Consider the following 25193-nt stretch of genomic DNA (forward strand, 5'->3'; position numbering starts at 1 on the left):
GGTGAGTGATGCCAAAGCTTCCGCTAAGATACTTCGGAGATCTTCTTTTTCCAGTTCTTTTATGCCTTGAAATCGGAGAGTCAAGTTTGATTTTTCCATTTGAAGCATCAATAACTTTTTATCTTGCATTTCTTGATGTTTTCCCATTTTCACCACCTTCTTCTTGACCTTTTGAGTATCTTCTGCTGAGACCAGACATTTTTGCACCATTTCCTCCATTTTCTTAGCTGTATCATTCAGCTGAATCTGCTGGTTACTGAGAACCCTTTCCATGCTTGTCAAAGTCTGATTTATTTTTTGCATTTGCTCCAGCAGAGGGCACAGAAGCTCGCTCTCCTGTTGAGTGACAGCCGGCTCCAAGGGGCGGGAGGCAGCACTGGAAGTTCCTCCCAGCTTCTTTACCGACTTCTCCTGAAACTTTTTCTGCCCCGACATCTTTGTTTTATTGTTTATTTTTTTAAAAGTTCGTGCCACGCAGCTGACAAATGAGTCTATCTGTCTTTCTTTCAATAATTCACCAAAAGGTAACACCACTCTTTTAAAATTTCACTCCCCCCCTCTTCTTTCTGTTAAATCACTCTGTTTAGTCGGGGGGGCTCTCCCCCTCCTCCCTTGCACTTTTTCGTTAGGGGGGGAATGCACGTCACTGTTTTTCCCGTTCCTGATCGGCAACTCAGTTTTGGCTGAATATCTTCCATTCAAACGCTTTTCTGCTTCATCACTCAGTTATGTCTGGCGGCTCTGCTAGTCCCCGTGCGAGGCACCGTCGTGGCAAGAGCCATTGGGGCATGGGGCGAGCGTCAATTTCTGACCTTCGGGCCGGGAAAGAGGCACATCCCCTGTGCGCCCCGGATCGGAACCTCTGTCTGAGGCTCCTTAGGGTCTCCGCTTGTGTGGATTCCCCCCCTTAGCCACGCGTGGGCGAATCGCCTCCGGGAGCTTCCCGAAGTTGCGACCGCCATTCACAGAGTCCAGACCAGAAGCCCAGTTCTCCTCCTTTATTGATGAACCGGGATATGTACAGCATGCTGGATGGCAAAATACAGGTGGCAGAAAGTTTTACATGTGGTACTTGTTGCTTACATTGTAAAGTGGAGGAGTGTGAGAATACTATTCGAGAGAGCTGCTTGTAAATACAAAGGCAGTATTATAGAGGCAGGTAATGGTACACACAAAGTTTTGTGCATGTGTCCTAGAAACAAATTGCTAAGGCTACCAACTTGAAACTGTGAAGGCTCAAAACAAAAATCTGCAGAAATCTGAAGGTCATGAAGTCAAACGCCTACAATGCCTCAACAGTCCATGCATATACTCCTTTATAAGCAATTTGCAAGTGATTTCTTTAGGGCTCATCCACCTTTGCTAGCTGCTGTTCTCTGTCTTGTACTCTGTTCTTGTGCACTCCATGACCTCCTGCCAGAAAGAACACTGTATTCCCAATCTAGAACCAATTCATCATGAGTATAATCGGCAACTCAGTCTGAATTGTGCATTACTGTGTATCTGCCTGAGTGGACTGAACAGTGGCAGGGAGGCACGTTTGCTGCATGACCTCTCTAACGCAACCACAGCCCTGCTCAGATTTGCTCACCACCCATTCCTTGCTGCACCAGTTGGGTGTTGTGAGTTGGCTCTTTTCTTTATCTTATTTATAGCCTGCTTTTCTCACCAATACTCCATAGAGATTACACAGTCCAGAAAGAGCGAGAGAGAAAGGGGGGGGGGAATAATCATACAGAATGTAATTGAGTGGCTAACAAAATAGCACCAGGAATACAAAACTGAACAAAGTAAACACCAGTACAACCATACGGTACAAGATAACACCTTAAACAAGGTGGTAACTAGGAATACAAAATTAATTCACCATGCGAGCAGCCAGCTTCCCAAGTCAAGGTAGTTAAAGCAATGCAGAATGTGGGACTACAAAGATATAAGCAATGCAGTACCCCTTCCCACTCCCATATGGAGGCACCCTGCCTCAGCATTCTGTCTGACTACAGATCAAGTCCATTACAAGAATGCCCTCCTGAATATTTCTGTGTTGCACATTTGTGGAATGATAGCACTGTGAGAACCCCCGTGATCTCTTTTGGCAGGCAAGGTGGGAGCCACCACAGAGCATGTGTGTGAGTGGGGCAGTGTTTAGGGTCGGCAAGACCTTCAATGCTCATGCTGTTTAGCACTAACACTGCACTTATTTTTTTAAATTAATTTTATTGAGTTTATTGCAACATATATACAAAACAAGAATACATTAGTATTGTACAACCTTGTGATAAGTAAGATATTGAACATATAAGATGCATAGAATGTAATACAAAAATACTTCTCAGTTATGTTGCATTAGAGAAGTGGATCATAACGCTGAATTTAAACCAACCTCCTACCAAACATATTATACAACCTTTTTAGTGTCAGATATTTAGCAAGTTCATATGAACCAATTTTTTAGGAGCCACACTGTGAGAAGCCAAATAACCTAATACAGGAAACCATTTTACTACAAATTTGAAGTATATATCCCTATCCATATAACTTTGAGTTATTTGATCAGTGATTTCACACACACCCCTGATTATATATAGATTTCATATCTTGTTATGCACTTATTTATTTAAACAGCCTGGCCTTGGTCTTTCTTCTACAGGGTTTTCAGTTCAATTTACATTGATAGAATAAAAATTACAATTGTGTATTTCTTGTGCAGTCAGGATAGCTAAAAGCAGGCATAACTACCAACACCTTCCCAATCAGTCCCATTGCTGTTGTGCCATAAAATCTAATGACACACAGTGGCTTCATTCACTTAGGGCAATGGGAAAGGGTCTGCAATTAAAATATTCTGGAGAAGTCATTTACCAACCTGCCCAGAATCTGGTGTCTGAAGGATATGGGGGCAAAATGGGAGTCCATTTGGGTGTCACATTTCTCCACCATGTCTTCCTCCTCCCATCCAAGGGAGCACAACAGAACCATTCAGTTTTTGGAACAAAGAGGAGAATGCACTCAACCAACAAGAAGAAAGTTAATCAGTTACTTCATTTCCTTCATGCAGCTTTTTCTCCCTCTGTCTGTTGCCTTCTGAGCAAGTTGTGAACTAAATTCACCAGAAGTCCTGAATTTAGGAAGATCTCCATTCTGTGGAGCACATTTGGATGAAAGACCTGTGGATTCTGCATGATTTATAAGATTTTATATACTCAGTTTGCAAAGGTCAGATTAGGTGTTGAAGCTGAATTCACAGTTGCCATATTTTTGGTGGAGTGCAAGGTAGTGTGGTCTCTACCAGCTATTGCTTTGCTAATGTAAATATGAAGTATTAGTAGTCTGTGAATATTGCATCAGAAAACTGGTCCAAGGTTTGTCTTCTTTTGTTTGCAGTTTTCAAATGTGATTTTTGTCTGTAAAGCTCCTGAAATCTAGAGATTCATTTCAGTCAGCTAAGCGAGAGGGCACTTGAGGGTACACATTAATGGGCCATTAACGTTTCCCTTAGTACTCCAAGGGGGTAAAGATTGAATAGATAAACAGCCAAAACATGCATTTAATGGTCCATGAATGATTGAATGCTATGGATTCTGTTCGGAGCTGTTATTCTGCTTGTATTTATGGTCTTCGTGGGGCGTGTTACAGCCAGGAATAATAACTCAAAGCAGAACAGGAACAAAAGAAAGAAGTGAAGTGCTTAATATAATAAAGTTCTAACAAGCTGATGTCTCTTACAATTAACACCCAGTGCGGCTTCCTTGCCACTGATTTGCCTGTGCCTTCCACATTGTCTCTATGCTGATTTACTCGCTCACTGTACAATTGAATATCGCACTACACATAGGGCCTCCAACCGTTTGGGGGGAAGCTGGTATGTATTGTTTGAGTGTCAGAGGGCAGCCATGTTGGTTTGCAGGAGAACAGTTAGATTCAAGTCCAGTAGCACCTTAGAGACCAACAAGATTGCCCGGAAACTTGCTCCACAAACTTGTCCATTAAAACTATGTCATTTAAGATAATTGCCAACAAAAGTCCATATGGTCAAAGCAATGGTATCCCCAGTAGTAATGTATGGCTGCGAGAGTTGGACCATAAGGAAGGCCGAGCATTGAAGAATAGATGCTTTTGAATTATGGTGCTGGAGAAGACTCTTGAGAGTCCCTTGGACTGCAAGGAGATCAAATCAGTTAATCCTAAAAGTAATCAACCCTGACGGTTCCCTGGAATGCCAGATACTGAAGCTGAAGCTCAAATACTTTGGCCACCAAATGAGAAGGGTGCACTCACTGGAGAACACCCTGATGCTGGGAAAGATTGAAGGTCAAAGAAGACGGGGACGGCAAAGGATGAGATGGTTGGACAGTGTTATTGATGCAACGAACATGAAATTGCAAACTCCAGAGGATGATGGAAGACAGTAGGGCCTGGCATGATGTGGTCCATGGGGTCACATAGAGTCGGACTTGACTGTGCGACTGAACAACAACAACTATTCTCCTTTAAAACTTAATAAGATCTCTCCTCAAAACACCTCATTATGTTGGAAAGGCTGGGTGTGTGTGTCGGTAATTATAGCCATTGTTTGTGGGACTGTCCCCTCTTATGGGGGTTTTGGTGGCAAGTCCTCAACTATATCTGCAAAACAACGAAGGAAACCATCCCTTTCAGAGCTGTCTTTCTATTACTAGACTCTTGGATTGGTTGTAAAATCCCATGCCATCACAAATTATTAATAACTAAGCTTTGTGCAGCAGCAAAAGCTGTAATTGCCTGCAAATGGAAAAATGCAGTGTCACCAACTATTCCAGATTGGCTAGAAAAAGTCAACGAGTATTGCATCCTAGACAACATTTCTGAGAAATATTCAAAGCCAGATGATGATTCCTACATCACCACTTTTGTCTCCATCTGTTTCCTGGTAATTACCTATTTTTGCTTACCACCCTTTTTTCGTACCTTCCTTCTCTAGTAGATCCTGTGCTATAGATGGACTCAATTTGTGTGGCTTGTTCTTCTCTGTGGCTTTTTAGTGTTTGGTGTAGTGGTTAAGTGTGTGGACTCTAATCTGGGAGAACCAAGTTTGATTCCCCACTCCTCCACTTGCACCTGGCTGGATGACCTTGGGCAAGCCATAGCTCTGATAAGAGCTGTCCTTGAAAAATAGCAGTTTCTGTCAGAGCTCTCTCAGCCCCACCTACCTCACAGGGTGTCTGTTGTGGGAAGGGGAAGGGAAAGGAGTTTGTAAGCCGCTCTGAGACACCTTTGGGTAGTGAAGGGCAGGATATAAATCCAATCTCTTCTTCTTCTTCTTAAATTATACCCACTGTTGTAAATACTTTTAATCCTTAGTTATGGACTAGCTCTATTGCATGCATTTTAAAGTATTAGCTACATAAAGACTTGTTGACTCCAGTACAAGTTTAGCACTGTTTTCTGTGTTAGGTTTTTATACAATCTACCTTATGTTACTCTTCTAATAATATTCCAACTTGCCTTATTTAGGCAAGTTAATTGAGAGGGCGGTGGCGATACAGCTGCAGAGCTTTCTAGATGACGCTTCCATGCTAGATCCTTTCCAGTCAGGCTTTCGCCCTGGCCATGGGACAGAGACAGCACTGGTCGCTCTCACGGATGACCTCCGGAGACATCTGGACCGGGGCGGGATGGCAGTGCTGCTGTAGCTAGACCTGTCGGCGGCGTTCGACATGGTCAACCATCAGCTGCTTGCCCACTGCCTCGCCAACATGGGGATCCAGGGGCTCGCCTTGCAATGGCTTGTCTCCTTTCTCCAAGGTTGGGGACAAAGGGTGGCCATTGGGGAGCAGCAGTTCTGAAGGCACCCACTAGTGTGTGGTGTGCCCCAAGGGGCTGTGCTCTCCCTGATGCTATTCAACATCTATATGCTCCCCCTTGCCCAGATTGCCTGGAGGCATGGGCTGAGTTGTCACCAATATGCGGATGACACCCAGCTCTATCTGATGTTGGGCGGTCAGTCTGACTCTACCCCGGAAGATCTGAACCAGGCATTGCAGGACATGGCTGGATGGCTTAGACTGAACCGACTGAAATTGAATCCAATGAAGACGGAGGTCCTGTGCCTGAATCGGAGTGGTACGGGGGTAGGGATCCCACTCCCGGCCTTCGGTGGGGCGCCATTGGTGCAGGCTCTGAGGGTCAGGAGTCTGGGAGTGCTCCAGGATGCCTCCTTAATAATTGAGGCCCAGGTAGCAGCCGCTGCCAAGGCAGCCTTTTACCATCTTCGGCTGATTAAGCAGTTGGTTCCCTTCCTCGAACGCAATAATCTGGCTACAGTGATCCATGCTATGGTCGCCTCAAGGTTGGACTACTGCAATGCTCTCTACATGGGGCTGCCCTTGGGGCAAGTCCGGAAGCTGCAGTTGGTGCACAATGCGGCGGCCAGGCTGCTGATGGGCCTCCCCAGGTGGGAGCACATCCAGCCTGTGCTTAAGACTCTGTACTGGCTGCCAATAGCATTCCAGATTTGCTTCAAGGTGCTGGTTTTGACCTTTAAAGCCCTTTATGGTCAGGGACCGGCCTACCTGAGGGACCGCCTTTCCCCGTATGTTCCCCAGAGAGCACTGCGATCAGGATCCCAAAACCGACTGGCCCTCCCTGGCCCTAAGGAAGTCAGATAGATGGTAACCAGGACGAGGGCTTTTTCGTTTGTAGCTCCGTCCTACTGGAACGAGCTTCCTGCCGAGATTAGAGCCCTGCAGGACTTGTCACAGTTCCGCAGGGCCATGAAAACAGAACTTTTCAGGCAGGCGTTCCGATAGGAGAGATGACTTACCAGCAGCACTCTGTGTGAACTCCAATCCAATACGACCTAATGAGGGGGCACCGCTGAATGTGTCCTTAAACTGCACTTTAGTTTTATCGCCATCTAATGAAGTTTTTATATTGATTGGTTGTGTTTTAACTGATGCCTTGTATTTATATTTTATTGTGAATGTATACTGCTTGTCAGTTTTTGGAAGCCGCCCTGAGTCTGCCTGGCGGGGAGGGCGGGGTAAAAGTGAAATAAATAAATAAATAAATATAAATAAATAATATTCTTAACTGTTTAATAATTTTTTTTAAGATTGCCCTGAAACTCTTGTTGGACGCTGAGGTGCTTACTAGACTCGTATCTAACTGTTCGAGTTTGAAGCTGATATTCACCAGACACACAAAATACAGGCCAGTCTTTTAATAAGCAGATTGGCCATTTATTGGCATAACCTCTAAATCACAAGATGTCATAATCCTGCTGTACACTGCATTGGTCGGGCCACTGGAGCACTGTGGGCAGTTCTGGAGGCCTCACTTCAAAAAGGACGTGGACAGAATAGAGCGAGTGCAGAAGAGAGCAACAAGGACGATCAGGGGGCTGGAGACCAAGCCCTATGAGGAAAGGCTGAGGGACTTGGGAATGTTCAGTCTGGAGAAGAGGAGTTTGCAGGGGGATGTGTTTGCTGTCTTTAAGTATTTGAAAAACTGTCACTTAGAGGAAGGCAGGGAGCTGTTCCCGTTAACACAAGAGGATAGGACTCACAATAATGGGTTTAAATTAAGGGCAGGAAGGTACCGGCTGGATATTAGGAATTACAGTAAGAGTAGTTCAGCAGTAAGGGGCTGCAGTGGCTCAAGTGGTTAAGACGCTGAACTGTAGACCAGAAGGTCAGTAGTTCAGAACTTTGAGACCTGAGTGCTGCATGATGGAGTGAGCTCCCATCTCTGCCAACCTAGCAGTTTGAAAGCAAGAAATTGCAAGTAGATAAATAGGTACCACTTCAGTGGGAAGGTAATAGCGTTCTGTGTGCCTTGGCATCTAGTCATGCTGGCCACATGACCATGGAAACATCTTTGGACAGTGTTGGCTCTTCGGCTTGGAAACGGAGATGAGCACCGAATCCCTAGAGTCGGATTTGACTGGCTGTCGAGCAAGGGAAACCTTGACCTTTACCTAGTTCAGCAGTGGAATCAGCTGCCTCGGGAGGCAGTGAGCTCCCACTCACTGGCAGTCTTCAAGCAGCAGCTGGATGAATGCTTGTCAGGGGTGCTTTAGGTCGATCCTGCATTAAGCAGGGAGTTGGACTAGCTGATAAATCCTGGTGGCCTTTGCCCTGGGGAGGGGGCACCCGTCCCACATCACCTGCTCCCCCCATAGTGGGACTGGCAAGGAGGAGCACAGCAGGGTCTGGGTTATTCTCGCCAGCTCAGGCACAGGGAAGCTGGCAAGAAGGAGCACAGTAGCTGCACTGATTTTATGACATCTACTTTTGGCCTTTGCTGTGAAGTGGGCAAGAACACTGTGCTGTTACTGACAGCATAACTCCTGGCAAAGCCAGGGAGGAAGAGTATCCCATGGCAGTGGACGGCATAGGTCACTCATGAAGTCAGCAACCTCAACGTATGGCTGATGACCAACCCTCACCATGGGCTGAGACCCAAACATCCTCCAGCTCCTTTAATAGGAGTGGTTGAGGAACTCATCCCTGCTCCCTCCAAAGCGCTGGTTCCTGTTCCAGTACTGAGCACTAGTAGTTCCATTAGTGACAATTGCACAGTGTATTATTACTCTGAGACAAAAGGACCAATAGGTTCTGCTGTAAGGAAGGTAAAAAACCAAGCCCCCCCCCACAGCACGCCAGTGGGAAGGGCCTGTTAAACTTCCTTTGCCGATCCATTAACCATCAGGCAACTTACATCTGCAGTCCTTGTTCTCTGCAAACCAGCATCAAGAAAGCTGGCTGGGGTTCAGAACAGCAAGCCAGCCATATCCAGTTGTGCCACTCAGTCACTATTACTACCTGCCCCTGTGCTGGGCACCACAAGCAGGCCTGTAGCTATGGGGGGGGATTTCAGGGCTCTGCCCCCTCAAATGTGAGGCATGCCCCACAACCACAGCTGCCCCTCTCCCACCCCCCTCCTGTGACATTAAAAGGACCCTCCAGCTGATCGGAGTGAACACATGGCCCACCAATTAGCTGGAGGGCCCTTTAAATTTTGCCGCCACCCGTCTCCCTCCCCTCCTCCAAGATTTAAAGGGCCCTCCAGCTGATAAGCAAGCCCTTTAAATCTTGCAGGAGGTGAAGGAGAGGGGCAGCTGCTGGCTGCGCACCTTCCTTGAACGACAAGTGATGAAATTGCCACTTGGGATTCAGGGAAGGTGTGTGGCCACCCCTCTCCCTCCCCCTCTCGCCTCCCTCCTCCTCTGCTGCCCCACAAAATTTCCCCATGTCCCACCAACCCAAAATTTCTGCTGCAGGGCTGACCATGAGACTTCATCATTCCTAAAGCCATCCCTGTGTGGTAAAACTATATTTTCAGTCCTGTAAAAATTTCCCGAAACTTGAAATAGCAGCCCAGTACCTTCCCTCTTTTTGTCAAAGGAAACCTGTGTCACATTCTTAAGGAACCATAACCCTTCAAAGTTGATCAAATACGACTGTATAACTTCCATGGCAACTAAAAGTGGTGGCGTATGAACAGTATCCACAGACTAAAAATAGTCACATACTGCTGTTAGCATTGCACTGTTGCCTGTTAGATTTCTCACTGATATTTAGATATGTTCTTTTCAATTTGCCAGGGGGTGGCCAGAATGGCAAGTAGACAGAGGTGAATCACAGGGCAACTTCAATGAGGCAAGAGGAAGCCATTTTGTCAGGGTGAAGGTCTTGAGTGCAGTTTCTCACTTAAGTTTGGTGGAGAGCCAGTTTGGTGTAGTGGTGAGGAGCACAGTCTCTAATCTGGGAGAACCAGGTTTAATTCTCTACTCCTCCACATGCAGCTGCTGGTGTGACCTTGAGTCAGTCATAAGTTCTTTCAGAGCTGTTCTCTCAAGGGCAGTTCTCAAGAGAGCTCTCTCAACCCCACCTACCTCACAGGGTGTCTGTTGTGGGGAGGGGAAGGGAAAGGAGTTTGTAAGCCACTCTGAGACTCCTTCAGGTAGTGAAGGGCAGGGTATAAATACAATCTTCTCCTCATCCTCCTTCTAAATTGTTTACAAATTGTTTACAAATGATGTCAAGTGGTCATGGCTACTCGATCCTGATTGAGAAATATATGGCAGCTGGCAGAGGTGGTGTATGTGCCTACACAGGAACAGTGGGACCATTTTTACATGATTAGACTGGTCTGGTTGCCACTTGCTGCCAGGGCCGGCTTGCTCACCAGGCGAACTAGGCACTCGCCTAGAGCGCACCGGCCCTTAGGGGCACCAAACTGGCACCCGCCCCCCCGCCAAAAGACCTGCAACTTTCTTGACTGGGTGAGTGACTGCCATGTTCCACCAGGTCTTTCAGTGCACTCAGAAGCACAGCCGTTCTCCTCTTGGACGAACAGGAGCTGAGGAGCTCTCGGAGGAGGGGAATTGGGGGAGAGAGCGTTAATTAAGTTTTCCTGCTTCCCAAAGCTGTGATGTTTCTCTTCCTGCAAATTGATTTTCTGTTGGTGCAGAATGGACAGCCTGGTCATCAACAGTTGCTAGAAAAAGGTGGAAGGCAGAGCTTGGTGGGGAGACGCCGCCTTTGGCCGGCATTTGCAGGCGCCTTGGAGGGAGAAAGAGAGACCCTTCCCGCTGCTCTCCAGGGGACTGGCAGGGGGTCTCCAGTGAATAGGGGTGAAAGGAGACTTGGAAAGCTTCCCCCAAGGAGAAGAAAATCGCTCAGGGAACCGTGGAAGGAAGCGGAGGGGCACAGCAGAGACAGCTGACTGAAGGGAGTCACCACATCCATCTGCCCCCCTTTCCCAAACCACAGCAAGTTTCTCATCTTCCCTCCACCTCTTACTACTTGCGGGAGGTGGGGTGGCAGAAACCCTCCGATTTCCCCTAGGAAGTGAAGGTAAAACAAGTTCCCCCCGCCCCATATTAAAATAAAGTCCAGGCAGACAGGAAAGCAACACAGGGCCAGGTACATACAGGAGATTTTTTTTTACCAGCCCAAGTTTGCAGAAAAATCCATGGAAGAAAATTACCAGTTTGATATTTTTAGGAAATGGATCGGCAGGCAGGGGGCCTAAACACTAGCCTAAGCCCTGCCTCCAGCTCCCAGCAGCCCTCAGTCAGGCTTGAAGGAGCTGGAGGTAGCAGGTGCTGCTTCTGCCGCCATCAGCCAGAAGGGTAAGTTGGTCGGGGTGTAAGGAGCGGGAGCTTGTTTCAGGTGGGGTGGGGTGGGGTGAGAGGAAGCCCAGGGCTGCACCCACCCACCCACCCACTCAGGAGAAAGCGAGCCCCAGGAACTCTTGTGCTGCAGGGAGCACATTGCTCCAGGATACAGAAAATCCTGGGCTCACTTTCTCCAGTGGGTGGGTGTGTGGCTGCACTCGCTGGAAACGAGAGGCTGGGGAGCTGCTCCACCCCACTCCAGGCTGCTTTCCTTGCAGCCTTTCTTTCTTTCCTTCCCTTATTTCTGTCTTTCATTTCTCTCCCCCATCTATTAGGTTTTTCCCCAGCTTCTCCCCCTCCCCCCTCTCCCCATCTATTTGCTTTCTTTCCACCTTTCCACTCCTTCCCTCGCTAAAATAGCCCTAGTTAGGGTTGCCAGGTTCCCCCTGGCCACCTCTGGGGGATGAGGGGAGGGATGGCCCAGTCCAGGTTAGGAAACTCCTGGAGATTTGGGAATGGAGTCTGGGGAGGACAGGGACCTCAGTGGGACACAATGCCATAGAGTCCACCCTATAGAACATCCGTTTTTTCCCCAGGGAAACTGATCTCTGTAGACTGGAAATGAGCTGTAATTCCAGGGATCCCCAGGTTCCACCTGGAGGCTGGCATCCCTAGCTCCAGTGCTGAAATTGGAAGCTCTGGTTCTGCTGTGTGAGTCCTGGCATTGGCTTGTATTTGCCAAATGAGAGTGTTTGGGTTCCTCTGTGAATTTGAGGACAGGAACTGGGACTAAAGTGAGATTGGAGTCAGATTGGAGTCAGTGTGCTGTTGGGATTTGATATTTGTGAGGGAGGGGAGGAAGTAAGCCTGGCATATCACATCATAACCAAAGCCATTGCTCATGCTTATCATCATCATCATTTCCTAAAATGCATTTATGTTTGAAGATTGGTGGGCGCATGGGGGGGGCGCCAGAAGGTAGCCTCGCCTTGTGTGCAAAAAACCCTGGAGCTGGCCCTGCTTGCTGCTTCCTTGATATCATTCTCTCTCTAGTAATGCCTGGATTTAGGAAGTCATGTGGCATGGACTATTGGGCTGTTGATGTGCTTGCTTCTCATTAAGGTAGCCAAACTCCAGGTGGGACCTGGACCTGGAGATCTCCCTGAACTCTAGACGATAGAGATCTGTCCCTGTGGAGAAAATGGCTGCTTTGGAGGGGAGACTCTATGGTGTTGTACCATGCTGAGGTCTCTCCCCTCCCCAAACTCCTCCCTCTCCAGGCTCCATTCCCAAAATCTCCAGGTATTTCCCAACCCAGAGCTGGCACCTCAAAATACCACACTTGCAGAAAGGAGTAACCTTTGTTCTAGGTGTTCAAGGATACTAAGGAAAAGCAGGAGTAAAGAGTAAACTTTGGTGAGGGTTTTTTTTAACTGACACATCAGCTGAGCTGACTCATTTAATAACTGCTGGTGCTAAATCTTTCAGGCATATGTATTCTGGCCGATAAATTTAAATGAAAGGTCTGGGGAATTTTACTTGCAAACGATAGAGTCATCCTTGGGATATTTGCCTTTTTACTGTTGCTGCTTCTTTACCAGATTAGAGACTTCCTGAAGCACCAAAATCTAGGACTATACATGATTTTAGTATTGAGATATTTGGTTAATATAGCAGAGTTGGCACAGTCAAAGAAGCGTGATATTGCGTGCAGAAAATAAATTTCCCAAGAAGTATATTGCAAAAGTAAAACTTAACATTTATTCAGGTAGATCCAGTTCATATTCAGGTTGCAATCGAAAGGAGAGAGAGAAGCCTAATCTAAAGAGTACTTTCCCTATTACAAGTGGCCACTTAATCTGGCATCATGTGTATGGAAGTATTAGGCCATTGTTTCCAGAGGAGAGACCTGTAGAGAGATGTGATTCCATGAAAAGCCATGTGAAGAATGGGGGGAAACCAAGATCACACAGAAAGAACACAGGTCAGAGGGCAGCTCCCAGGTTAAGGCAAAGAGAGAATCCCATTCAAAAAGATAACATTTATATACACTTGTATTGTAAAGGTAAAGATTCCCTTGCTCGAAAGCCAGTCGAATCCGACTCTAGAGTTGCGGTGCTCATCTCCGTTTCAAAGCCGAAGAGCCAGCGCTGTCCGAAGACGTTTCCGTGGTCATGTGGCCGGCATGACTAAACACCAAGGAGCACGGAACGCTGTTACCTTCCCACTGAAGTGGTACCTATTTATCTACTTGCAATTTCTTGCTTTCGAACTGCTAGGTTGGCAGGAGCTGGAACTAGAGACAGGAGCTCACCCCGTCTTGCGGCACCTGGGTCTTGAACTGCTGAACTACTGACCTTCCACAGCCTGCAGTTCAGCGTCTTAACCACTTGAGCCACCGCAGCACTTGTATTGTATCGCCCCCTAATGTTCAGGCATGCTCAGTTGCTGACTCCAACATTTAGAATATTTTTTACAGGTAGGACGCCGCTCTTCTGCACTACAACATAGAAAAAGAATCTAGAAGACTCTCAAAACATCACAATCAAGATTTGCTTAGTTTCCAGTTTCTGTCTAGTGGCTTCATGTTGCTGGTTGTTTCCGAGTGAGAATAAGATCTGGCAAAATATTGTCATACTTCTTTAAAACGGTATTTTGCTGGACCAGGGGAGACCCTGTTACAGATGAGACACTGGCTTGTATTTTCATGGCAATGGCTGATGTAAAAATAGTGGCAAAATAGTGATACTAATCAGCCAAGGCTTCTTTAAATCAATAAAAAGGTTGCATGCCTGCTCAGCCAGGATGGTGAGCCAGACACTATCAAATGCCTCCTCATAACTAGCAAGCAAATGTAGAGAGGGATAGCAAGGTGTTTATTGAAGATAGCCATACTTGCAGAAGCAAGACAGCTTTAAAGTCAAGTGTCTGCTAATCCTTATTTAGCTGAATTGTGATGTCATCACATGATAAAATTATGAAGAATGTGGGAAGCTGGGTGCTTCTCTGGAAACTTCCTGCCAGTGTTTGCCACTATACTTGTTATTTTCCCTATTCTAAGAAATCATTCACATGATGCTTTTGTGTGGCATATTTGCTAATTTGGAGGAATATGCCAGGAGCCTCGGCATAGTCTTGTTTCCATTGCAAACTTTGTAATGGTAGGAATGTAGGCAACCTTAGGAGAAGAGCGACAGGCTGCTGAAAGGGGATGGAATTACTAAATTTACCTGATAATGTGTAAAACCTCTCTTTAGTGTCTTTTAATTTGGTTCTCTCTGACTTGCTAGTTTTTGATCTACAGTTCTTTTCTAGTTTTGAGAATACAAAGTGCGTTTTTCTTTGCTGTTCTTAAAGACAGAGCTGGGGAAGGGATTCATAAATAGTGTTCTCTCTCTCTCTCTCTCTCACACACACACACACACACGCATACACATACGCATGCACACCCCAGAGAGAGAGATATCGTTACTGTTTTTGGATTAATTTGCAAAATGCACAAGAAGGGATGAACTCTTTAAAGCTGCTTGCTTAAAGAAGTTGGTTAAAATGTAAACATCAGAAAATACAGACAGCTCTACAAACTGCTGCTGCAAATCCTCCTGACAACGGTGAAGCAAAGCATCCCTCGCTGCTTCTCATACCTGTCAATCACAGCTGTGATTTCCCTTGTTCTCTAGAACAAACAGAATACAGAATTAGGGACCTAGAGCCTCGGAATCCAGCCAGGTAATAAGCCAAATGGCTACTGTGTGGCACGCTGAGATTCCCGGTAAAGCATGGCGAGGTCGTATCAACAATGAACAGTGAGTCGGGTTAAAGTGAATATGAGAATTGAAAAAGAAAGCTACCCCCTGGAAACGGCGGGGGGGAAAGCGAGCGGGGGAGGGCCCCCTCCCATACGCATGAACTAAACAACGAAATACTAAGGGGGGAGCGGAAGAAAAAGCGGTGAAATCTGTTTTGAGAGAGCATGGATAAGCGCATGGGCATATTTCAGAGACTTTAGCAAGTTTTTACAAAACTAAACAATCCATAAAGATGGTGGGGAAGAGGGCAAAGAAAGAAAAACCAGCAAAAGTGAAACCAGCCGGGATCATGAGCCCTTGACTGGAAGAGACCACTGAGCTTTCTAAAATGTTGGCAGAGTCCTTGTGCCCTCTGCTGGACCAGATGACTAAAATAGAACAACAGCTGATGAATCTAAACCAGAGCCTGGTAACTCAGCAACTCCAACTGACTGAAACTTTAAAAATAACGGAGCAAACAGCTGAGAAGGTGAAGAAAATGGATGTCAACGCTAAAAAAGTCAAGAAAAAGGTGCAAAAGCTGGAAACAAGCTTAGGAAGAAACACAACTTTTACAGCTGCAAATGGAGAAAGCAAATTTGGTCTTACGGTTTCAAGGGGTCCCAGAATCAAAAGGTGAGAATCTGAAGCAACTACTGAGTGAAGCATTAGCCCCAGCTACAGATTTGAAAGCAGAGTATCTTGCAAGCGAAATGGATGTGGTCTACAGGTCCTATTCTGTGTACATCAAAAAGAATAATCTGCCTGGGGAAATAGTGGCGAGATTCTCAAAGAGAAATGTAAGGGATTCTATCCTGAAAGCAACAACAGGAACACCCTTGAAAATCGGGGACAACACCATCAGGATTCTAAAAGATATTCCATCTGAAATAAGACAAAAGAGAAAGAAATATAAAGATCTAATCCTTTTTCTCCAAACAAACTGCATTGTTTACAGATGGTTAATTCCAGAAGCTGCGGTGGCTCAAGTGGTTAAGACGCTGAACTGCAGGCTGTGGAAGGTCAGTAGTTCAGCAGTTCGAGACCTGGGTGCCGCAAGACGGAGTGAGCTCCCGTCTCTAGTTCCAGCTCCTGCCAACCTAGCAGTTCGAAAGCAAGAAATTGCAAGTAGATAAATAGGTACCACTTCGGTGGGAAGGTAACAGCGTTCCGTGCGCCTTGGTGTTTAGTCATGCCGGCCACATGACCACGGATTCGACTGGCTTTCGAGCAAGGGAACCTTTACTTTTACTTTAATTCCAGAAGACGTCATTTTCAAAATACAAGATAAAAAAGAAAAGATTGACTCTGTTTCCAAAGCACATGAGTTCCTGAGAGTCCAGCTGGGAGAGCCAGCCGGGGTCGAGAAGGAAGAAGATGACAGCAAATCCAGTGGTGAATTGGACTCAGTGTCTTCCGACGAGGACTCTCTCTCTGACAAAGGGGCAGCTGCCCCTAAGCATACATATAAATTGAGGATTAGAAAAGATAAGACAAAATGAAGGCTGAAGGACTCTGAATTGTGCCTTTAAACTTTAGTTTTATTGGGGGATGCTCTGGGGACTCTCTCAAATGGTTAAAACATTGGATAAAAAGATAAAAAATATAGCATAGCCGACTAAGTTCAAAGTAATGCTAGCATTTTAAGATTAGCATTTATATAAACTGCTGTTATGATCTCCTATACTTGGGGTTTTAGTTAGTTGTGGTTATCTTTCCTTTCTCCCTAGAAGTAGTTACCCCTCCCTATTTTTTCATTGTAGTTTTGTAGTCTATTAAAAATGTAATAAAAAATCCCCTCTGGGGGGCCAAAAAAAGAAAAGAAAATACAGACAGCTCTACGAACTGCTGCTGCAAACCTCCTGACAACGGGGTAGCAAAGCATTCCTTGCTGCTTCTCATACCTGTCAATCACAGCCATGATTTCTCTCGTTCTCTAGAACAAACAGAATACAGAATTAGGGACCTAGAGCCTCGGAATCCAGCCAGGTAATAAACCAAATGGCTACTGTGTGGCACGCTGAGATTCCTGGTAAAGCATGGCCAACTGGGCAATCCTGTGCCTAATACATAAATGGTATGATTCAGAGGACATGCCTGTTAGCTGACATCATATCTTTCAATAAAAAGAACAGATTATTTTGTAGGAATTAAACTATTTGGTTTTCTTCCCACCTCTCTCTGTCCCCAAGAATAATAAGTTAGAATAGCTTTCCTGCCAGCTGGTAAAACTCAGGAGAATTTGACATTCCTGACATTCGACTTTGATCCTGCTTTCATCAAAGTCGAAATGATTAATCATCTAAGGGAGATGCTAAGTGTTTGTGCCCTCTCTTAATTAATTTACATACAGGAATGTGTTTGCTCTGAGTAGAGAAATAGCTTAGTGATTGAATGGTTAGTATCTTGCAGCTGATACGCAGGGTGGGTTCAGGAAGTTATGACAATTATGTATATGATTTCTGGGCCCTATGAACCTTCCAACCCATACCAACTCCTTGGCAGTCCTTATTTAGAACAACAGCTATAAATAAAAGAAACCAACATATTAGAACTTCCCATTAAAAGTGGGTATCTGAATCTACCTTTGCTAGCCTGCATTAGCTGTACCACATGGACCTGCCGTGAAGCAAGTTAAATGGGTGTGGAATTCTTGGACAGTACCATTATTTCTGCTAACTACCATGGGACATTTCTCGGACCTTCCTGTTGAGTTAAGTTTCTTCACTATGTTTCTTCAGATGTTTTGGTGTTTAGTGTCACTCCCTTAACGCCTATTAGCATAAATATCCTGGAGTCCGGACTGTAATCTGATAGGTTGGTCTCTCCCTGAATTTGCTCCCTGATTTTACAGGAGGTTATTCTATTAAGCCCTGTAAGGAAAATCAAGCTGGGAAGGAATAACCCAAAGTAATCCCCGTAAGCTTTGTAGCCAAGTGAGAGTTTGAACTTGGATCTTTCAAGTCTAAGTCCAGAATTCTGTTTATTATACCCTATTGGCTCTAATTATCACTGGCCAAGGTAGGGCAGTCCTGTAGGAGGTGAGCCAGATTGGAAGATTCTATCATTTTTGCTGGCTATTCATATTGACCCATTCTTAGTCCAGGAGAAGGAGTTTATTGCAGACATGATTAAGTCACTTTTGGCTCATTGTATGTAACAAACTATTAATGCAATACATGTTTATACTTACATTATCTTACAGATTGTGTAGTGGTTATGCAATGTGCCAAGATCCTCTTCTTAGTCCAGGGGATACCAGCAGTTATGAGCACCAGTTCATTTTAAAGAACGTTCCAAGTTTATGTTAGGAGATAAGAAATAGAGACTCTTCCATGGTCGCTGTTCTTCCATGGCTTCTCATCCTTTAGATTAGAGTCATAAGGTAAAATCCCACCAAATATTTAGTCCAAGGCTCTCCAGTGGGTTGGAGCCACTGGAAAATCCTGAGTATGTGGACTTTCATGTACAAAATGCACTGCACTTATGGGAGGAGGGGTCATAGTGAGGCAGGTGAATTGAGCAAAATGGAGGTTTGGGGGCAAATACTTGCTATAGGTAGATGTGGGAAAGATCTAATCCATCAAACTCCTTCCAAGACCTTTCCTACTGGATTCATCCTATTACTCCTAAAGAATCCCTACTTCCTTTCCTCTTAGGCATCATCTCAAAATATTTGGGAAAAAACCCACCTAGAAATAACCTGCCCCTTAATACAAGGTTTAGTATAAATAAGCATAATTCTGACACTCATTTCTCATAATGGAAGGAAATAGTCTCCTAGTCCTTTTATCATCCATGTCAATATTTTCTGGATTTCTGTTTGTCAGACCTTTTTTGAAGTGTGTCATCTGAAACAGCATGTAGTTCTCATACTAAGGGCTATACAGCATTCACTATAGTGGTACAACTAATTTTGAAATTTGAAACAGAAGTTAATACAACCTAGATGTTGCAATTCTGTTACAAGCATTGGTTTATGTCCCATTTATTTTATAGGCCAACTTTAAACAATGTTTAACAATTAGCAAATTGATAGAGGCATTTTGAAGACTTGACATTGTCTTGCATGTATTGAATTGTTTTGAGCAATGGTAATGTAGTGGCGATTTGAGTCAAACCTTACAGTAAAATGAGGCTGTGACTTTTACCACTAGATCCTTGCTCCAAACTCTATTGGAACAGGCATATTTTAAAAGAGTGGACGTTGATCACCAGGCTTTATTAAAAAGATGATTGTTAATAACAGCCAATTAGTCAAAAAGTGCTTCCATTCTAATTGCAAACGATACCATCAATGGGAATGTTTTGTCACATTCCATTGTAATTAATGGCTGCAGGAGTCATGTAAAATTTTCTGGCAGATGGTACCCCAAATCTGTGAGCAACCCATATTTTGTTTATATAATTATATTTGTTCTGCAGTGAAGTACGTGCAAACATTAACCTGTTTTGCTCTTGTCAGTTTAATTAACATTTATATTCCTCATTAATTGCTAAATCATAGTGAATGCAAAAGTGTTGTGATCAGTGCTTGGACTGCTCTTGCTGAGTTCTTTCATTTTCATTTCTCCTGAAACTTCAACTAGATTCCTCTCAGATAAGATTTGTAGACTGGGGCAATTACTCTTCTCTCTTGTTCCTTCTCCATTTATTTTCTGGTCTCCACTACTAATGGATGTTAGTACAGAATTAAAAAGTCATAGTTTTCAGTGCTTGGGGGGAAATCCGCCTTTCATAAATGGGATCCATATTCCGAACTGGGTAGATACATGGGTCAACTGACTACATGAAAATAACTCTGTTGTTATTAATAGGTGAATGGAAGATGTTGACATATGATTTCTAGGATGCATGGTGGAAACCATAAATTAAAGACAGATAGAAAAAGGAGACATGATAAAATACAATATTGGGAAGTAAAGACTTCAAATCACCTTTTAGGATTAGATAATTCCCATTCTTTGATTTCTAATGTTTGTCTTGTTCTCTGTTGCCTTTTGTTTCAGATCTCCAGTTTGGTGCCTGTTGATCAGTTTCATTTATATCAGCGATTGAAATTTGAGAGAGGTGTGCACTGTTAATTTTACCTTCACTTTATAGAACATTAATACTTGTTACATTTCATATTGAGTAGCAAAATAGTCATAACAACAAGCAAAGCATTGGTAGGAAGCCTTCAAGCTAAACTTAGTGGTGACATTCAAACACTGGCTATGCTGATATTCGCGCATTTTACCTTTCTTTCAAATCATGGGATCTTGAATAAAGAGAGGCCCTTAGTACAACCTGTCCAATGAAGCAATTATGTAAGTCACTTGCCTTGGTGTGCAATAAACAAAGTTTACTGTGTGTGACCATAATTGGTAAGTACCTTTTAGTAAGGGTGCACGATCACACAGTTCTATTGCAAGTGACAATAAGGGACAAGAAAGAAATTCCACCTTGTCCCTTTGCAGCTCCATATTTAAAAAAATCTAAAAGCTTTTTGAAAGTGAGATGCTCAAAAGTTTTATTTAAGAGTGTGTGTGTGTGGGGGAGGACTGGAAGTTGAACACCTTCCTTGTTTTCCATTTCATATAAAATCTCCTATTTCATAGAAAAGTTGTTTTAACTTCTATCTGATGCCTCAAAAATGGATCTGTGCAAAATTTCATTGCATGTGGCCTGCATATCTTGTCAAAATCATTCTGTGCTTTCAACGATCCTTTTGAAAAGCAGATAAAACGGGCTCCCTCACTTATAGAAAGTGCAACAGCTACAAAACTAGGTATATCAGACAGTTTGTCTTGATTACTTTTCCATGCAGTATCCTCATGCTTTAAGGAAAAAGATTTAAAGCATGAGCTCTGGTGAATCATTATCTGACTGAAGTTTGAGGCACTGGGAGGTGGTGGGCTCTGTTTCTTTGGAGGTTCTTAAGCAGAGGCTAGATGGCCATCTGACAGCAATTCTGATTCTCTGAGTTTAGGCAGATCATGAGAGGAAAGGAGGGAAGGGCTGAGCCAATGTTTGGCTCTCGTGGTAATGCCAATTTCCACTTTGTGGTCAGGAAGGAATTTGCCTCCTGGCCAGATTGGCCCAGGGATCCTGGAGGTTTTTTGCCTTCTTCTGGGCATAGAGCAGGGGTCACTGGGGGGAGTGGGGAGGGGAAGGTAGTTGTGAATTTCCTGCATAGTGCAGGAGGTTGGACTAGATGAGCCTTGAGGTCCCTCTCAGCTTGATACTTCTATCAGTGATTTGACTTATGAAGCTAGTAGAAAAATTCAGGCTGAATGTAAACTGAGAAATAGACAATGAAATATGCAAGTTAATATGCTGTGCATTTGGATTTATTTTTATTATTTTTTTACTAACTTCTTCAGAAGTCCACCTGGATCCACTCAGGGCCTGGTGCCCCTCTGCTGACTGTCAAACTGTGTGCCAAATTGAACCCAGTGAATCTGGACTACCAGTGCCTGTAAACTGTCCAGCTTGCCATTTGACGTTTTGTTCATCATGCAAAGAACCCTGGCATCTGGAGAGATCATGTCTGGAAAGCCATCTCATTGTGGTACCAAATGAACAAGGGTAAGTGAAAGATTGGCTTAATGTGTGTGTAAATTTTCCATATTGTCAACTGCAACAAATTCCATTTTTATTTAAATGCAATTTTTAGAAGTAGACAAAATCTATTTGCACAACTTCCGATACAAGCTATTTAGAGAGAATACCACGTCACATCCAGAAAAATTTAATGCAGGAGTTCGATATGCTGTTTCATATTCCTGTCGTCCAGTTGCAGGAGTATAGCCATGCTGGCTAGGCATTGCCCTCCAGTGCTCATTCTTAGTGCATTCCACGTGTCTGATGTTCTGTGATAAGAACATGTTACATTTGCATGCTGCAGTACCCTTTGGAATTATGTGAGAAGCTTTTGTAGGAATGTGTAACTTGTATAAGGAATTTGTTTGGGGAGCTGTTTTGCACATTATGGTACTGGAAAATGCCATAATCTGCACATTTTGAAAAAAATACCAACTATCATAACTGGAGCAGGGGGACATGTGCTTCAACTATATGTACAAATGTGCACACTTCTCCAGTGCGGGATAGGTGCACAATATGTGGTTGCATGGAAACAGAATATATGAATTTATGCTTCTACTCTTCTATGGCAAGTTATATGTATTTGTGCATTCTTCTGAGTATAGACATTTATAGTACAGTCAGCCTTTTTGTGCAAGTCTCTTTGATCATAATGGTACTTGTGTATAAATTACAAAGCCAGTTTGGTGTAGTAATTAAGAGCGTGGACTCTAATCTGGGAGAACTGGGTTTGATTCCTCACTCCTCTACATGCAGCTGTTGGTGTGACCTTGGGTCAGTCATAGGTTCTTTCAGAGCTGTTCTCTCAAGAGCAGTTCTCTCAAGAACTCTCTCAGCCCCACCTACCTCATGAGGTGTCTGCTATGGGGAGGGGAATGGAAATGAGGTTGTAAACTGCTCTGAGACTCCTTCGGGTAGTGAAGGGTGGGGTATAAATCTAGTCTCTTCTTCTCTTCTTCAAAAAGTACTTCCTTCCGATGGAGCTAATGTATACAATCAACTCTTAGATGCAGTGTCCTCAATGCACTTATTATCCATGTGCTGGTAGTCACCACTGATATACAGATGTTTCACACATTTAGGCTGATGGCTGGGTATTTTAATCTTATGGTCTCTGCAGAGTGCCATCAGAAGGAAGTGCTTTTCTGTAGCCTTTACGCAGAGGCAAGGATGCTTCTATTGATCCAGATTCATTGGGGGAATTCTGCAGGCTACCTACCCAGGCAGCACAGCTGAGTGAAGATGAAGGGATCGTGCAGCAGCCTCACAACAGGCATTCCAAAGCCACAGTGTCAGGCTACTCCCTTTCCCCCTTGCTTTTCTAGATCACTTATCAAGACTGACACAGAAGCACCAGTTAAGCAGTGCCCTGTCTGCCGGATCTATATCGAGCGAAACGAAGGCTGTGCTCAAATGATGTGCAAGAACTGCAAGCATACCTTTTGCTGGTACTGTCTACAAAACCTGGATGTAAGTGATACGTAGCAAAGGAACTGGGGCAGGAATTGTACGGTCGTCTTCAGAAGAGGGTCCCTCCTCCTTTTGTTTGGTTTTGTTAGCTGGCCTTTCACTTTTGCAAGTACGTCTTTCTCTTTTCTCACCCCAGGCCCGTAGCTACAGTGGGGCCTTTCAGGGCTCTGCCCCTTAAACAGAAGCCCTTCCCCACAAATAGCCTTGAAAGGAAGGGCTAGAAGCAGCCATGGAGCCTCCCCCTTTAAAGACAGACATTCAGATTAAGTTAATTAACTATAATTTAACTTTAAAATGTAAATGCCCCCCAAACAAAAAATCCTGGCTATGGGGCTGTCTCACCCTATGTCCTGGCTAGGTTGTTTTCACAATAAACACAGTTAGTGATCACTGTGTGTGTGTGTAAATGCAAATGATAATGACATTTCTGTGGTATTCAAATTGTGAAACTTGGTGTTAAATAGTGGGTTTAACACGGCAGATGTGAAGGCAGAGTTATTTCAGCAAGCAGCAGTTGATTGCATCTCAACAGGAATACTTTAGATGGGAAAACTGGCCTAACTATATACACCTAAACCACTCCCAGCCCCCATGCGATTGGTGAGTTCGAATGGCCTCCAGGCTCCAGATTGGCTGGCTGCCCTCAGGGGCCAATCCGCAGGCAGGTTCCGGGATCCTGCCTGCCTTTGTTCTGGGGCTTCAAGCTCCAACTAGGTGGCCTTCCCAGACATGCCTCCCCACTCTCCATCTAGGTGGCCTGCCAGACAAGTCCAGGCATGACTCCTTATGTCCAGACATAACACTCAGATTTGCAGCAATGCAGGACCAGAATCAAAGATGTGATGAACCAGATGAGGCTGCTTCCTAGGCTGGCCCTACATGTTTTCTGTCCATGATTTATCGTGCTCCTTCCTTTGCCTTTCAGAATGATATCTTCTTAAGACATTATGACAAGGGCCCATGCCGAAACAAACTGGGCCACTCCCGTGCCTCGGTTATGTGGAACAGAACACAGGTATATGCTAATAACCTGATTCATTAATTTGTAATATGGGGTTGGGGGGGGCTCACTGGAGCAGCCTGAATAGCCCAAACTAGCCTGAGCTCCTCAGAATTCAGAAGCTAAGCCGGCTTGGCTAGGGTTATTTCTTGGATGGGAGACCACCAAGGAAGACGGGGGTTCCTGTGCAAGAGCGTGGTAATGGCAAACCACTCCTGCTCATCACTTGGAGTGAAAACCGCATGAAGGGTTGCTGTGAATCGATTGCAACTTGATAGCACTTTATTATTATGACTCAGTAGCAGAGCATCTTCTTTGCTTACAGAAGGTCCCAGGTTCAACCTCCAGTTAAAAGGATCAGGTAGTAGTTACTGTGAAAGCCCTGAGAACCTGAAGAACTGTTGCCAATCTGTGTAGACAGGAAAGACAGGGATAGGCCAATGGTTTGATTCAGTATTAAGATATCTTAAGAGCCAGTTTGGTGTAGTGGTTAAGAGCATGGACTATAATCTGGGAGAACTGGGTTTGATTCCCCACTCTTCCACATGTAGCCAGCTGGGTGACCTTGGGTTAGTCACAGTTCTCTCAGCGTGTCTGTTGTGGGGAGAGGAATGGAAGGAAGCTACTCTGAAACTCTGAGTGAAGGGCAGGGTATAGATCCAACTCTTCTTTGTCTTCTTCGTATTCATCTCCTCCATCTTTTCCCTCCTCTTCCTTCCTCCTCCTCCTTTCTTCTTGCTCTTTCTTCCTTGGATTTAACTGTATAAACTGTGTATATATAAAATTTCCCTGTTTCACATTTGCCTTTCTCCTTTTCAACTTTGCAGGTTGTTGGGATTCTTGTGGGCCTTGGTATCATTGCCCTGGTGACATCTCCCTTGCTGCTCTTAGCTTCGCCGTGCATTATCTGTTGTGTCTGCAAATCCTGCCGAGGCAAGAAAAAACACACGACCCACTGACAACTTAGAGTGCTCTGTCTGCCAAGTGTGAATGTCTGCTTAGCGCATGCGAGGGAAGAGACATGAAAACTGATCAATGGCACCAGTGCGTTATCAAATGATTTCCCCTCTTTGCCAACTTTTGTGCAAAATAAGTGCCTGCAGTTTCAAGGGACAATGTATTATTCGCAAGTTGCAGTTCAGAGAAGGACTGGGCAGTGGCGTGTGCGGAATCCAGTTGTTTTTTTAAAGAGGTAGGGCCTGCAAAATATTTTAATAGTCCCCCAAATAACCTTGTGCTTAAA

At 44.6% G+C, this 25193-nt stretch overlaps 1 protein-coding gene across 1 annotated transcript in view; it reads left to right on the forward strand.

Moving 5' to 3' along the window:
- The window catches only part of RNF144B (ring finger protein 144B), a 67843-nt gene extending 42934 nt beyond the window's left edge, over window positions 1–24909 (forward strand). Inside the window, exons 3-7 of the mRNA XM_015410607.1 lie at window positions 19902–19962; window positions 21258–21462; window positions 22806–22950; window positions 23876–23965; window positions 24778–24909. Coding sequence (XP_015266093.1) covers window positions 19902–19962; window positions 21258–21462; window positions 22806–22950; window positions 23876–23965; window positions 24778–24909 — 633 coding nt within the window. The remainder of the gene's footprint in view (window positions 1–19901; window positions 19963–21257; window positions 21463–22805; window positions 22951–23875; window positions 23966–24777) is intronic.
- Window positions 24910–25193: the final 284 nt, after the last annotated feature.

The sequence above is a fragment of the Gekko japonicus genome, unplaced genomic scaffold, assembly GCF_001447785.1.
Source record: "Gekko japonicus isolate JY-2015 unplaced genomic scaffold, Gekko_japonicus_V1.1 scaffold4142, whole genome shotgun sequence".
NCBI classification, from domain to species: Eukaryota; Metazoa; Chordata; class Lepidosauria; order Squamata; family Gekkonidae; genus Gekko; species Gekko japonicus.